At 36.4% G+C, this 14,573-nt stretch overlaps 1 protein-coding gene across 4 annotated transcripts in view; it reads left to right on the top strand.

Moving 5' to 3' along the window:
• CCDC171 (coiled-coil domain containing 171) overlaps nucleotides 1-14,573 on the top strand; it is a gene marked incomplete at both ends in the record, with an annotated part of 323,708 nt that overhangs the window by 81,024 nt on the left and 228,111 nt on the right. For all 4 annotated transcript variants that reach the window (XM_080709193.1, XM_080709192.1, XM_080709191.1 and 1 more), the window contains 3 exons: nucleotides 555-647; nucleotides 6,371-6,531; nucleotides 12,949-13,087. In XM_080709193.1, the coding sequence (XP_080565319.1) occupies nucleotides 555-647; nucleotides 6,371-6,531; nucleotides 12,949-13,087 (393 nt within the window). The remainder of the gene's footprint in view (nucleotides 1-554; nucleotides 648-6,370; nucleotides 6,532-12,948; nucleotides 13,088-14,573) is intronic.

Below are 14,573 nucleotides of genomic sequence, written 5' to 3'. Positions count from 1 at the left end.
GGTGGAACCCAGGGGCTTTTCTACCTCCGGGCTATACTCCCAGACCTATTTTATACTTTATTTGGATACAGGGTCTCACTAAGTTGCTGAGAACCTCACTAAGTAGCTGAGGCTGGCTTCAAACCTGTGCAATCCTCCTATCTCAGCCTCCCAAGCACGGGGATTACAAGCGTGCACCACCACACCCGGCCTGAGCATGATTATAATACTGCACTTGGAAGCCAGGTGTGGTGGCCCACGGTTGTAATTCCCGCACTTGGGAGGCGGAGACAGGAGGATCACGCAGGTTCGAAGCCAGCCGCGCTGGCTTAAGAGACCCTGTTTCCAAATAAAAATATATAAAAAATAGGTCTGGGAGTGTAGCCCAGAGGTAGAAGGGCTTCCAGAAACCCCAGTACCACAAAAAAAAAAAAAAAAAAAAATACTGCACTTGGCAAAGTGCAAAAAATGAGGCTGTAGTTAAAGTAGTATAAAGTGTTAATTACAATTCTAGAATATAGTGATCCATATGTACCTTAAATACCAATGTTTATGACTTTACACTTTTGTTTTAGGCAACTACTCTGAGGGTGAGGAAATTGGAAGAAAATATCGAAGCAGAAAGAGCAGCACATTTAGAATCAAAATTTAATTCTGAGATTATTCAGGTAAGATGTGAAACAATAATGAATTTTCTTAAGTTGTGTTATAACAGGAAAACAGCATTATTTGAGAGAACTAGGGCCAAGTGTGGTGGTACATGCCTGTAAGCTTAGTTCTTGGGAGGCAACATAGTGAGGCCCTCCACAACTTAGCGAGACCCTATTTGAAAATAAAAATAGAATAGGGCTGGGGGTATAGCTCAGAATAGAATGCCACTAGGTTCAATCCCTAGTACCACACACATACATTAAAAAAAATAAAGAAAAAAAAGAGGAAAAAAGAGAGGGAGGGAGAACTAAGGCATACATTTAGGATAGATAATATATTGTGACACCTCTGAAACGCTAAAGCCACTAGTTCGATAATTTGTAATACTAGCAATAATAGGAAACGAATTCATAAATAAAAATACTCTGTAGAATCTATGATTAGAGATAGCTAAGTTGTAGAGGTAAAAAGCAATAGAAGATAATGCCAGGGTTTATACTGCGTGTGAAAATGGGCTTATGCATTTGTCCATCAAACGTTGAGTTCTCAAGGGACAAGATGGTAAGTGTTAGACACTCTGAGTTGGGGTTCAGTTTATAGTTTCATAGTGTTCTTTTGCATGTTACCTTTGAGAAAATGATCATGCTAAGTCATAATGCAAGCTTTATCCCTGTCATTATGTTAACAATCAGCTTAGATGCAAGGTGGGTACCGAAGTGAATGCCTGACATTCCAGTACTTGGGAGGTTGAGACAGCAGGAGTGGAGGTTTGAAGTCAACCTCAGCATCTTAGTGAGGCTTTCAGCAACTCAGTGAGACCCTGTTTCTAAATAAAAAATAAAATAAGGTTGGGGGTATAGTTTGCAAATAGAATGTCCCTAGGTTCTATCCCCAGCAACCCCCCCCCCCCCAGAAAATTACTTTAAATTAAAGTGGTAGAGCACTGGAGTGCTTGTCTACCATGTACGAAGCCCTGGGTTTGATCCCCAGCACTGCACTCCCTAAAAGAAATTTGTCTTGATTCAGGTATTTGTCTCTTCACCTAACCTCCTAGCTTGACTCCCTTTACTTTATTTACCAATATGTTACCAAAGTTATTTTTCTCAGACTAATAAATTTGATATATTCTGCAAAGCTGCAGTGTTCTTCTAGTGCTTTTAAAGCAAGTCCAAGTTCTTTACTTTTTTTTTTTTTTGAGGGGAGTACTGGGGATTGAGCTATACCCACACTTATTTTTTTATTTTGAAACAGTGTCTCACTAAATTACTGAGGCTGACCTTGAATTTACAATACTTTTGTCTCAGCCTCCCAAGTATTGAGATTACAGGCATGCAATAGCACACCTGGCTCATAGTTCTTTAATTTACATTTTTTAAAGACTAAGACTTTTTGCATATATTAAATTTTAGTTAATCTAATTTTTAGTGCTTTACCTCATTTAAATAGCTTTTTTTGCCGGGCGTGGTGGCGCATGCTTGTAATCCCCAGGCTTGGGAGGCTGAGACAGGAGGTTCGAAGCCAGACTCAGCTGGCTTAAGAGACCCTGTTTCCAAATAAAATATAAAATAGGTCTGGGAGTATAGCTCGGAGGTAGAGGCCCCTGGGTTCCATCCCCAGTACCACCAAAAAAAAAAAAAAAAAAAAAAAAGCTTTTATTTAGCCGGGTGTGAGACCAGAGGATTGAGGTTTATGGCCAGCCTCAGCTACTTAGTGAGGCCTTCTGCAACTTAGTGAGACCCTGTTTCAAAATAAAGAATAAAAAAATAGGGTAGGGGGTATAGCTTGGAGGTCAAATGCCCTGGGTTCCATCCCCCACCCCCCACCACACACAAAAAGATTTAAAAAAATAAATAACTTTTTTTTTTTAATACTGGGGTCTGAACTTAGGGGTGTTCTACCTCTGAACTACACATTCAGCCCTGTTTTATTTTTTATTTTGAGACTAGGTCTCTCTAAGTTGCTGAGATCTTATTAAATTGCTGAGGCTGGCCTTGAACCTGTGACCCTCCTGTCTCAACTGCCCAAGTGCTAGGATTACAGCTGTGCACCACCAAACCTGGATAAATGGCTCTTAATGTAAAATGAAATACTTTTGTGAGGATTTTGTCATTAAAAAAGTTGTTTTTCACTTTCTTTTTTTAGTAGAGTGCTCCTTTTACTCACAGAATTCTGAATCTCAAGTGTTTGTGCCTGATTGTTAAAGCAGGATTTATTTTTATTAAGTTTATTAATATTTTTTAAGGACCAGATCACCTAAAATGTTATCAATAATTCAATGTTAGGTTTTTAAAAATCAAATTATTTCTCTGGGAATATACATTTAATTACTATACAACTGAAAATTCTTACATATATATTTTACCCACATAATTTAAAATTAATATTTAATATTTAATTTATGCTGTCATTGAGAAAAGCAAAAGTTACATTTAAACCATGAATCTATAAAAAATATTTTCAGTGAGGTACATCTATTAATAATTCTGTGTGAGACCAGTTTAAATGCAAATGAGATAAGGAAGTAGTTGTAATCTTATAAGCTATTGTTAAATATATTTTTCAGGTCATCTGTTATAAATTTGTATGCTATGGCAATAAAATGAGAAAGTAAAGTCAAAAGCAAGAGTCAACTCAAAATTATTAATTTGAAATCTGCTTTTCTTTGAATTGGATTGGTTTCCCACTTGTGTTTGAGTGTGCTTATTTTCTGAAAGAAGATGAAAATGCTGACAAGAAGAAAATGTTTCCTAGATTTATTACTTGACTTGTAAACATTGGCTTATATAAAACAACAAAGAAAAATAGAGATCAAAAGGCAAAACTTGAAAATTTAAATTGAGTTGTATTTACATATTGATTTTATTTATTTATTTATTTTTGGCGGTACTGGAAATGGAACCCAGGGGCATTCTATCTCCGAGCTACACCTCCTGCCCTATTTTTTATTCTTTATTTTGAAACAGGGTCTCACTGAGTTGCAAAGGCCTGAGGTTGTTAATGAACCACAATCTTCCTGTCTCAGCCTCCCCAATGCTGGGATTACAAGTGTGCGCCACCCCACCCAGCTATTTTACTTCTTTAATGTAAAAGTAACTGTTCCCTATTCTAAAATATTTCACATAATTACAAACTTGGTGGTCATCACTTTTGTGGGTTAATTTATGAAGTCAACTCATATTGACTTAGGCCTTATTTCTTAGGTTCATCTTTTCTTACTCAGTTCCCTGTGAGAACTGTGCCACACAGACTTGTCCTGCACGCTTTTTCTTTGATTCCATGGCCCTTTGTGCATGCCTGTTAGAAGAAGCGCTTACATTATACTGAGCTCTGTCCTCTCCTTTTGGGCTCTTCACCTCACATACAAAGCTAAGATTGCACTTCCACTGTTATTATATATCTCTTGAACTTTAGCACATTGCCTGATACCTATTAAGTGCTCAGTAAATATTTATTAAATATTACCTTGTTAGGTCCTTGTAGCAGCCCTGTAAAGTAGGTAGTCTGAATATTCTTCTTCACAATTTATTGATGAAAAACCTCCACTGTTTTGAATTTTAGTAATATGTCCAAGGTCACATACATTAATTTGTTGAATTAGATTTGAAACCTGAGTTTTATGAAAAAAGCCATTTTCTATCTAGTATGAAACATTTTTTCGTACCAGTTTAAAAATCAAAGCAATATTTAGAGAGTGATGATTCTTGATTTCATTCCTGTTCCCATCATTGCCCTACCCCCGTGCCTGCACAGTCGTGTTCTTTTTACTTATTCACTCCATATTCAATGTACTATGTTTACTGATCCTAGACTTTGCTGTTTTCAATATATATTAGCAGCAATTATTCTATAATATACATAGAGGACTGTGTAGGAACTTTTCTTTTTAAAAGTTGTTTGGTAACCTTTTTATAGCTATGCATCATTCTTTTGTGAGAATGAACTTTATTCTACTATTGGTGGATACAAGAGATCTTGTTTTTAAAATGCTTTATTATGGAGAATCTCAAGTGTATGCAGACGTAGAATAGTGAAGTGAGCCCCCACCATATACCCATCACTCTGTTTTGACACCTGCCTTAGGTCACTGTGCATTATCTACCACCCCCTTCCCTACCTCCACTCCCTACATCGAGATTATATTGAAGCAAATTCAAGATACCACATCTCTGGAACCATAAATATTTCAGTCAAGTAGTGTTTGATAACAAAGGCTTCCTCTTCTACAATAAGAAAATTCCAGGAATAAATAGATCTGTTAAATTTCTTAAGCTTATAAAGGTATTTATATAATAATGTCTATATAAGTGAGAAAGAATAGTCCTTTCCTCTTTTTTTTTGTGTGTGGTACTGGGGATTGAACCCAAGGGTGGGCTACCCCTCTCCAGCCCTATTTTTTTTTATTTTATTATTTTGAAACAGGATCTCTCTAGATTGACGAGTCTCACTACATGCTGAGTCTCACTACTTGTCCTCAAACCCACGATCCTCCTATCTCAGTCTCCCAAGTATTGGGTTTATAAGTAAGTACCACCATGCCTGGCTTCCCTTTTGTTTTTTAAAAAACAAATTTATCATGTTTTATGAAATAAGTGTCTGAACAGATTAGAAGTTAAAAAGCACTTTGAGCCGGGTGTGGTGGCGCACACTTGTAATACCAGCATTCGGGAGGCTGAAACCAGAGGATCGCTGTTCGCGGACAGCCTCAGTTACTTAGTGAGGCCCTCTGTAACTCAGTGAGACCCTGTTTCAAAATAAAGAAAAAAATAGGACAGGGTATGTGGCTCAGAGGTCAAATGCCCCTGGGTTCCATCCCCAGACCAGGAAAAAAAAATAAATAAATAAAATAAAAAGCACTTTGATGGAAAATGATGTATCAGCCTCTCCTTTCCTTATGTAGTACTAGAGATTGCATTTTGGGGGGGTTACTTTCAGCCCTATTTTATTTTCTGTTTTGAAGCTGAGTTTTACAAAATTAGTAAGGACTTTGCTAAGTTGGAGGACTTTGTTTAGTTACTGAAGCTGGCTGGCCTCGAACCTGTTATTATCCTATTTCAGCCTCCCAAGATCTGGGATAACAAGTGTGTACCACCAGCCTAGTTCAGCCTATTATTCTTATTGTTATTATTGTTGTTATTATCATTATTTTGGTCCTGGGGCATTCTAACTCTGAGCTATACCCCGATATTATTATTATTTATTATTATTATTATTATTATTATTATTATTATTAGAAATGGTCTTGCTAAGTTGCAGAGGGCTTTGCCAAATTACTGAGGCTGTTCTTGAACCTGTAATACTCCTGTGTCAGCCTCCCAAGTACTGTGATTACAGGTGTGAGCCACTACACCTGGATCAGCCTATCCTTTTTAATAACACAATTAATTCTTCATTCTTCGACTCCTCTTTTCTTCCATCAAATGTGTTAGGAAAGAAAACAAAAAATTGTCTTTATTTTCTTTTTCAAAGCACAGCTGAAAGAAAGGGGCATTTGGATGAATAATAATTTGCTTTTGATAAAGCTTTCAACTCAGGAGGCTGAGGAAGGAGGATCACAAGTTCAAGGCCAGCCTGGGCAATTTAGCAAGACGTTGGTCTCAAAATAGAAGGGCTGGGAATGTAGCTCAATGGTAGAGCTTTGACTAGATGTTGAGGCTTAGATGTTGAGGCTCTGGGTTTGATCCTCAGTACACCAAAAAGAAAAAAAAAAAGATGTTTCAATTCCTTTTGTGTTATCTGATAGTTACGGATCCGAGACCTTGAAGGAGCTCTGCAAGTAGAAAAGGCCAGCCAAGCAGAAGCTGTTGCTGATTTGGAAATGATCAAGAATGAATTCAAAGAAGTGGAAAATGCATATGAGCGAGAAAAGCATAATGCACAAGAAAGCTTTACAAAACTAAATTTGTAAGTATTTTATTGTAAATTTCTCTAAATTAATATGAAGATTTATGAAAGCAATTTAACAGTTGGGCTCCGTGGCTTTCCTCCCAGCTCCTTGGGAGGCTATAGACAGGAGAATTGCAGTTTGAGGCCAACCTCCATAATTTAGCAAGATTTTGTCTTAAGATGGAAAAATAAAGAGGGGAGTGGGTGTAACTCAGTGGCAGGGTGCTTGTGCTTGCCCAGCATGGAAAAGTCATGGGTTCCATTTCTTTTCTTCCTTTTTTTTGAAACAGAGTGTTCCTGAGTTGCAAAGGGTCTCACTAAGTAGCTGAGGCTGCCTGTGAACTCTGATCCTCCTGTCTCAGCCTCCCAAATACTAAATACTAGGATGATAGGTGTATACCACTGTGCCAGGTTGTGATGTACTTATATTCTTTTTTTTTTTTTTTTTTTTTTTTTTTTTTGCAGTATTGGGGATGGAACCCAGGGGCATTCTACCTCCGAGCTACACCCCCAGCCCTATTTTTTATTCTTTATTTTGAAACAGGGTCTCACTGAGTTGCAAAGGGCCTCAATAAATAGCTGAGGCTTTCTGTGAACCTGGATTCTCCTGTCTCAGCCTCCCGAATGTTAGAATTACAAGCATGCACCACCATGCCCGGCTTGAGCTACTTTTTGTTTGTTTGTTTTAAAATCCCTGTTTTACAGATGTGAAAATTGAGGCTTAAAGAAAATAAAGATACATAGGCCATAAGTAGTAGAGTGAGCATATTGCTGACTCTTATTAATCTTTTTCAGTTCAGAAGCCTTTTATTTTGAAACTTTGTAGAATGCTTTAGGAAGTTTATAATTCTTTAATGTGTTTCCAAAAATAAAGTCAGTACTAGACATTTGGAACCATTTCTTCCAAGTGGGTAAAATTTTTACTACCATTGGTATGTGACAGGATAGTGAGTTGGAACAGTATTGGATTATGTATTTATTTTTACTCTTAGTATCTATTTTTGAGAATTAGATAATGGCTTTCTGTTTAGAGCATCAATAATAAGATTCCCCCCCCCCAGTGGTACTATGGATTTAACTGGGGCATTTTAATTCTGATATAACCCCCCTAAGCCTTATTTCATTTTTTATTTTGAAACAGGGTCTTGCTAAATTGCTGCACATTGCTGCAATCCTACTATATCAGTCTTCCAACTAGTGGAAATAGAGGCATTCATGCCTGGCTTAGAGATTAATTTTTAAATTCTTTATTCAATGTAAGAAGTGAGTTAAGGAAAAGTGTTACTTAGCGTAGTTAATTATGGGTATCGCAGAAATCATAAAGATAGGAGACTGAAGTTTGAAATTTTTTTTTTTTTTTTTTTTTTTTGGTGGTGGTACTGGGGTTCCTGGAAGCCCTTCTACCTCCGGGCTACACTTCCAGACCTATTTTTACATTTTTATTTGGAAACAGGGTCTCCTAAACCAGCGCGTGCGGCTGGCTTCAAACCTGCGCGATCCTCCTGTCTCTGCCTCCCAAGCGCGGGGATTACAAGCGTGCGCCACCACGCCCGGCTGAAAAAATTTAAAACTCTTGTTTTTAGTGATTGCTTACAGTTTTGTTGTTGTTGTTGTTTTGGTGCTGGGGATTAAATCAGGGTCTCAGATATGCATGTAAATATGTGGTCTACACTGAGCTACACCCTTAGCCACAAGAATGTTTAATGTTTGTAACATTTTAAAGGTTTTTTTTTTTTTTTTTTTTTTTAGTACTAGGGATTGAACCCAAGGGCATTTTACTTCTAAGATACACCCATATCCCTTTTTTATTTTTATTTTTTTGTTTTGAGACAGGATCTCACTAGTTTGCTGAGAGTCTCACTAAATTGCTGAGGCTGGCCTGGTACTTGTGATCCTCCTGTTTCAGCCTCACATGTACTGGGATTACAGGTATGCGCCACAATGCCCCGCTAAACTAAGGAATTCTTAACTGAATTTTGTGCTTCTGTTGGTAAGATTTAAATGACATTCTGTGTACTTTAGTCTGTGGACTTAGTCATCTTTATTTCCTTTGAACCACTTCTTAAATTTGTACATTAGATATATATGAATGCATGCAAATATATATTCAAATAATATTCTGCATATAAATGTATTTGATACATATAAATGAGCTTTTATGGAGACTATAGTATGGGCTTCTCTACTGTTATTTTGAGGTAATCATTAGGATCTAGAAGTGAAATTGTAAGAAGCCAGCTTGAGCTACCCATAATTCAGACTTCCTAACAAAGAAATAATAGGCATCTTTGGGGAACTAGTAAGTTCCCTGCCCTGGGAATTTCAAAGCTGAGGGTGAAATGATTCCCTGTCATGGATGTTGAAAAAAAGTCCTACAAAGGTCAGCCTGGAGGGATGTAAGAAACCTGTCATTGAAACTTTAAGAGTCTAATCTATGTACTTTTCTAATTGGACCCCAAAGCAAATTTTTTTCTTAAAGCTTTGCTTTGCTGTTCTTTGTGTTTTGGTACTAGAACATTTTTGCTCAAATTTTGTATTTCAATAAGCACCAACTGGCAATTCTAAATATTATTACATATTCTAACTAAGCACTCGCTGATACTCTTTAATGCTTTAACATGTCACTTACCTGCTCTACATCTCTATGTAATTGTGCTATAGTCATAAAAGCCAATAAAAATAAAAATAATTAAGCCCCGTAGTCATTAGTAGTTGCTGTGACTTCCCTTCTCCCATCCCACCGTTCCTTTCCTCCTACACAGTATGAAAGCTGCTTTCCATTCCAGTCCCCTGTGGTACAAGAAGCCATGATAGGGCTTCAAAGATGTTTGGATAAGTTACTTCATTTTCTACCAGCAGTCTGACTATCCTCAGAATCTTATTTTAAAAATATTGTATGTACCTTTTAGAGTCACAAACTCTCAAGCCTTAATTTTTCAAAGCAGTTTTATGTTTTTGTTAATATATTTCTAAAGGAGACTTGACATATCTTAGTTCTTAAAGGCAAATCCTACTTTTAATTTACAACTTTGAGAGTAGGGAGGTTCAGGGTAGGATGTTTTATCTTTCAGGGAAGAACTCCTGTAGCAATTGGTAGTAATGAGGTTGTAGAGTAAATGCTACCAGAATTTTGTCAGTGGCTACAGATTTTTATCTTTTTTTTTTTTTTTTAGAAAATAAAATTTTTCTTGCCGAGTGTGGTGACTCATGCTTGTAATCCCAGTATTTGGGAGACTGAGACAGGAGGATTGTGCAGGTTCAAAGCCAGCCTCAGCTACTTAATTAGGTTCTCAGCAACTTAGTAAGACCCTATTTCTAAATAAAATATAAAATTGGTCTGGAAATATAGCTCAGAGCAGAAATCCCCTGGGTTCTATCCCCATTACCACACACACACACACACACACAAAAAAAAAAAAAAAAAAAAAAAAAAAAAAAAAAGAAAAGAAAAGAAAAAGAAAAGAAAGTTGCTCTTTAATGGGGAATAGGAGGGAGGACTGTCCAGCAGGACCTTTTTAGTCCTGGCTCCTCTCTGACTTTAAAGAGAAAGTGCCTGGTGTGGTGGCATATGCCTGTAATCTTAGTACTTGGGAGGCTGAGGTAGGAGGATTGCAGGTTCAAGGTCAGCCACTGCAACTTAGTGAAACTCTTATTTCAAAATAAAAAATAAAATGACTGGAGTGTAGCTTGGAGGCAGGAAGCCTCTGGGTTCTATCCCCAGTTAAAAAACAAAACAAAACAAACAAACAAAAAATCAGAGACAAGGTCTGTCCTTAACCTGTTCTCCTCTGGTCCTGCTGATTCCCTCATGATTAGTGCTGTTGGCCGAAGCATACAGAGTTTCTTTGGGTTGTGCATTAGATTACTAACAGTCAGTTTGAATTTTATAAAACATTACAAAATGACAGATGCACTTAATTTTATATTTGTTGGATAATAACATTTTTTTGTTACTGGAGTTTGAACCCAGGGGCATTCTACCTCCAATCTATACCTGCAGCTCAACTTTTTGTTTTATAAACAGGGTCTTCCTAGGTTGCTGACAGTCTTTTTAGTAGCTGAGCCTGTCCTCAAGCCTGTGATCCTCCTGTCTCAGCCTCCTAAATACAAGGATTATAGATGTGTGCCACCACACCTGGCTTGAGTAATAGGAGTTTTCTTAATTAAAATTTTGATTTTTATCATATTAACACATATATAAGAAGCAAAATAGTATGGTTGGGCTCATGAATGATAGCAGCTTCATGCCCAGTTGTTCTCCACTCCTAGTTTCTACTGAAGCAAACACTTTTAATTTGTATCACTCTTTTTATATTTAACTTCATGTTTTGAAATAACATGCACATTCCTCCATTTTTTCAGTTTCCACATTTAGATATTATATACTACTCTCTACTTATTTCTGTTATATGCTTCTCCCACACAACATACACAATTCCTTTTTCTTATTCTTTTGGCTTCAGCATATTTTATTTTTCTACAACTTTTTTGGTAACTCAACACTGTTTTTCTTTATGGCATGTTTTATTCTATCCTTTGCTGTGTATTGTCTGTCTATTTGCAGAAGAATTTTGTTTTGTTCATTGCTATCTCTCCATGCCTACAATTGTGCTTGGTACACAAGAGCAGCCAAGTAAAGATTTGCTAGCCAGGCAGGGTGGTGCATACCTACAATCCCAGTGCTTTGGAGGTTGAGACAGGAGGCTCAAAGGTTTAAGGTAGATTTTGAGCAAATTGTAGTGAGCAGGTTTTGTTCATCAAAAGCAATGGTGAAAAAAAAAAATGAAAAAAAAAGCACTGGTGGTATTTGGTGATTCTGAAATGTAAGTGAATTGGTTAATTCGTATTTCACTGATGATATTAATCATGCAGTGTAAAGTTGAAAACCTTGCAACATTTCCCTTTAGCATTGGATTTGAAGAATGTGATTTTATGTGATCATGGTATACATGTAGGGCAGAGAACTTATTTTTCCATTCTGTCAAAATAGATATTTGCTGACAAGGCTTCAGGAAATATGTTAGAAGATTTTTTTATTGTATAATAAAGTCTATGATTTTTGTTCAGTCTTTTTTTTGTATGAAATATTTGATATGTGCTCTGAAATTTTTTCTTCAAATAATTTCATATGGTGTTTTTAATCTCTTTTAACACTAATTACACATTTCCCTATTGCAATTCCACAACAGCTAAAGTGGACATTTATTGGGAAAAGTTTGTTATAGAAGCAAACTAATTCATCACTAGTGACTTTTCTTGTTGCAAAGGGAAGAGACTTTGATAATCATCATAGTTATGTTACAGATATGTTATATATGTATTGTTGGGTCCTACTTAAAGAAATTCTTCTAATTTAAAGAAGCAGTTTATCAGGCCGGGCGTGGTGGCACACGCTTGTAATCCCTGTGCTTGGGAGGCTGAGACAGGAGGACTGTACAGATTCGAAGCCAGCCTCAGCTACTTAGTGAGGCTCTCAGCAACTTAGTGAATATAAAATAGGTCTGGGAGTATAGCCTAGAGGTAGAAAGCCTCTGGGTTCCACCCCCAGTACCACCAATAAATAAATAAATAAATAAATAAATAAATAAATAAAATTAATTAAAAAGTTGTTTATTGTGTATTCCAGCTTAAGCAGTTTAGACCTGTAGTTTTAATAGTAATAAATATTCATCTCATGTACTCTTTGTAGCTTATTATAGCACCTATCAACTTCTTTTCTTCTATTGAGAGTTTGTGTTCTAATTTGTTTTGAATTTTATGAAAATGTGTATGTACCTTTAGAGGTATACATTTAGAAGGCTGAGAGAGAAGTAGATAGATTTAACTTTAGAATTATGTAATTTATCTGATAAAAGTATGTGCATATTTTAAATATATATATTTGCATATCGATGTAAATATAACCTGCCATTTGCTAGTAAGCAAAATTTGATTAAAAAATAAAAGCTTAAAAAACAAGCAATAGTGAACTGGGTTTGGTGGCACGCACCTTATGTAGTTACTTGGAAAGTAGAGATGGGAGGGATCTCAAGTTCAGGCTAGCCTGGGCAATTTAGTGAGACCCTGTTTCAAGATAATAAAAAGGATGGGGTTATAGCTGAGGAGTTGAATACCCTGCATTCTATCCCCAGTACCATACATTAATTAAAAAAAAAAAAAAGGTGAGACCACATCGACTAACCAACTCCTTTTTTGGGGGGTATAACCTTGGATATAGTACAAATACCTGCATTAAAGGGAAAATGTTATTCTCTTAAGTTCTTTCACTTGAGAATGTGCAATCCTTTTAATTTGAAAAAAGTAAAGGTGGGCTTTAAAAAGCCCTTTGGCATGAAAATATGATAGCACATCAGCTACTCGTGTTAAAGATTGAAGTTGATGAAAGCATATGAAAGCATATTTGAAAAACCTACTCTCATACTTTTAACTTTTCAGATTAGAACGAGAGTATTTCTCCAAAAACAAGAAACTAAGTGAAGAGGTGGAGGAACAGAAGAAAGTAATTTTAGACCTTTCGAAGAGACTACAATATAATGAAAAAAGTTGCAGTGAATTGCAGGAAGAACTTGTAATGGTAAGGATGAAAACCCTATGGTGAGCACTTTATTGGGTCATATTTGATGTATGGCCGGCTTCCTCCTGCCCCTCGCCACATACCATGAGGTAATAGTATCAAGGTAATTTTAGTGACATTGATATAAGATTTCAAAACTAAAATGTGTATTTATTAAACATGTACATAATAAAACCTCTCTATTTTAAAATAATTGGGGAACATAACTGAATTAATAAAAAATCTTAATTATAGAATATTTTAAAGTATATTCAGGGGTTATTTTCTTTTTTATACATGGTACATAAAATATTACCTAAGTAGAAGGGGGATCAGGGTTTATATTAATAGATCTGATAATTTAAAATACTTCTTTTTGTAATCATTTTGTACCTGTTTATTCTGTCTTAATTCCCTGAAATCTAACTTTTACACTATTGGCAAATTATTATTTCTAAAATATTGATCTGTTCTTGTCACCTGCCATTTATTAAAAAAATTAGTGACTTCTATTGCTTTCATAATGAAGTCCAACGCCTTGTCATATAATCTAAGACCTTTTCCCTTTTGTATCTATGCTAACATTTTTAGCTACTTTTTTTTTTTTTGCTTTTGCCCTGTATCTGTCTTGGTTCAATTACATCCAAGTACTCCAGGCTTTAAATAACAAATATTTCGGCCGGGCATGGTGGTGCACACTTGTAATCCCCGCACTTGAGAGGCGGAAACAGGAAGATCGCGCTGGTTTGAAGCCAGCTGGTTTAAGAGACCCTGTTTTCAAATAAAAATATAAAAACAGGTCTGGGAGTGTAGCCTGGAGGTAAAAGGGTTTCCAGGAACCCCAGCACCACCAACACCCCCCCCCCCAAAAAAGAAAAAAACAAATATTTTAAGCTGGGTGTGGTGGCGCATGCTTATATCCCCATGCTTGGGAGGCAGAGACAGGAGGATTACGCAGGTTCAGTTTCGAAGCCAGCCTTGCTAGCTTAAGAGACCCTGTTTCCAAATAAAACAGAAAAAAAATTAGGTGTGGGAGTGTAACCTGGAGGTAGAAGGGTTCCATCCCCAGTACCACAAAACAAAACAAAACAAAACAAATATTTTAGCTGAGTGTGGTGGCATACTCCTGAAGTCGCAGTTTGGGAAGCTGAGACAGGAGGATCAAAGATTTGAGGTCAGCCTCAGCAGTTTGGCAAGACCTTGTTTCAAAAATAAAAAGGGCTGGGTGTTTCACTTTCATTTAGAGGTGGAATGCCCCTAGATTTAATTCCCAATACAAAACAAAACAAAAAAACCAAAAACAAACAAACCCCAACAACACATATTTTTATATTGTTGTTCAGGCTGTAATTATTGTGACCCATGTTGACTTAAATGCTCCTACTTTTCTTCTCCATCAATAAAAGTAAATTTCTATATATCCTCTAATGCTCTGCTCTGAGATCTTGCAATCCGTAAAGCTTTCCATGATTCTGTTTTTGTTTTTGTTTTTTTTTTTTTTTGGTGG

This window comes from Muscardinus avellanarius (genome assembly GCF_963383645.1).
Source record: "Muscardinus avellanarius genome assembly, chromosome: 13".
In the NCBI taxonomy this organism is placed as follows: Eukaryota; Metazoa; Chordata; class Mammalia; order Rodentia; family Gliridae; genus Muscardinus; species Muscardinus avellanarius.
This window is presented reverse-complemented; position numbering and strand designations above follow the sequence as displayed.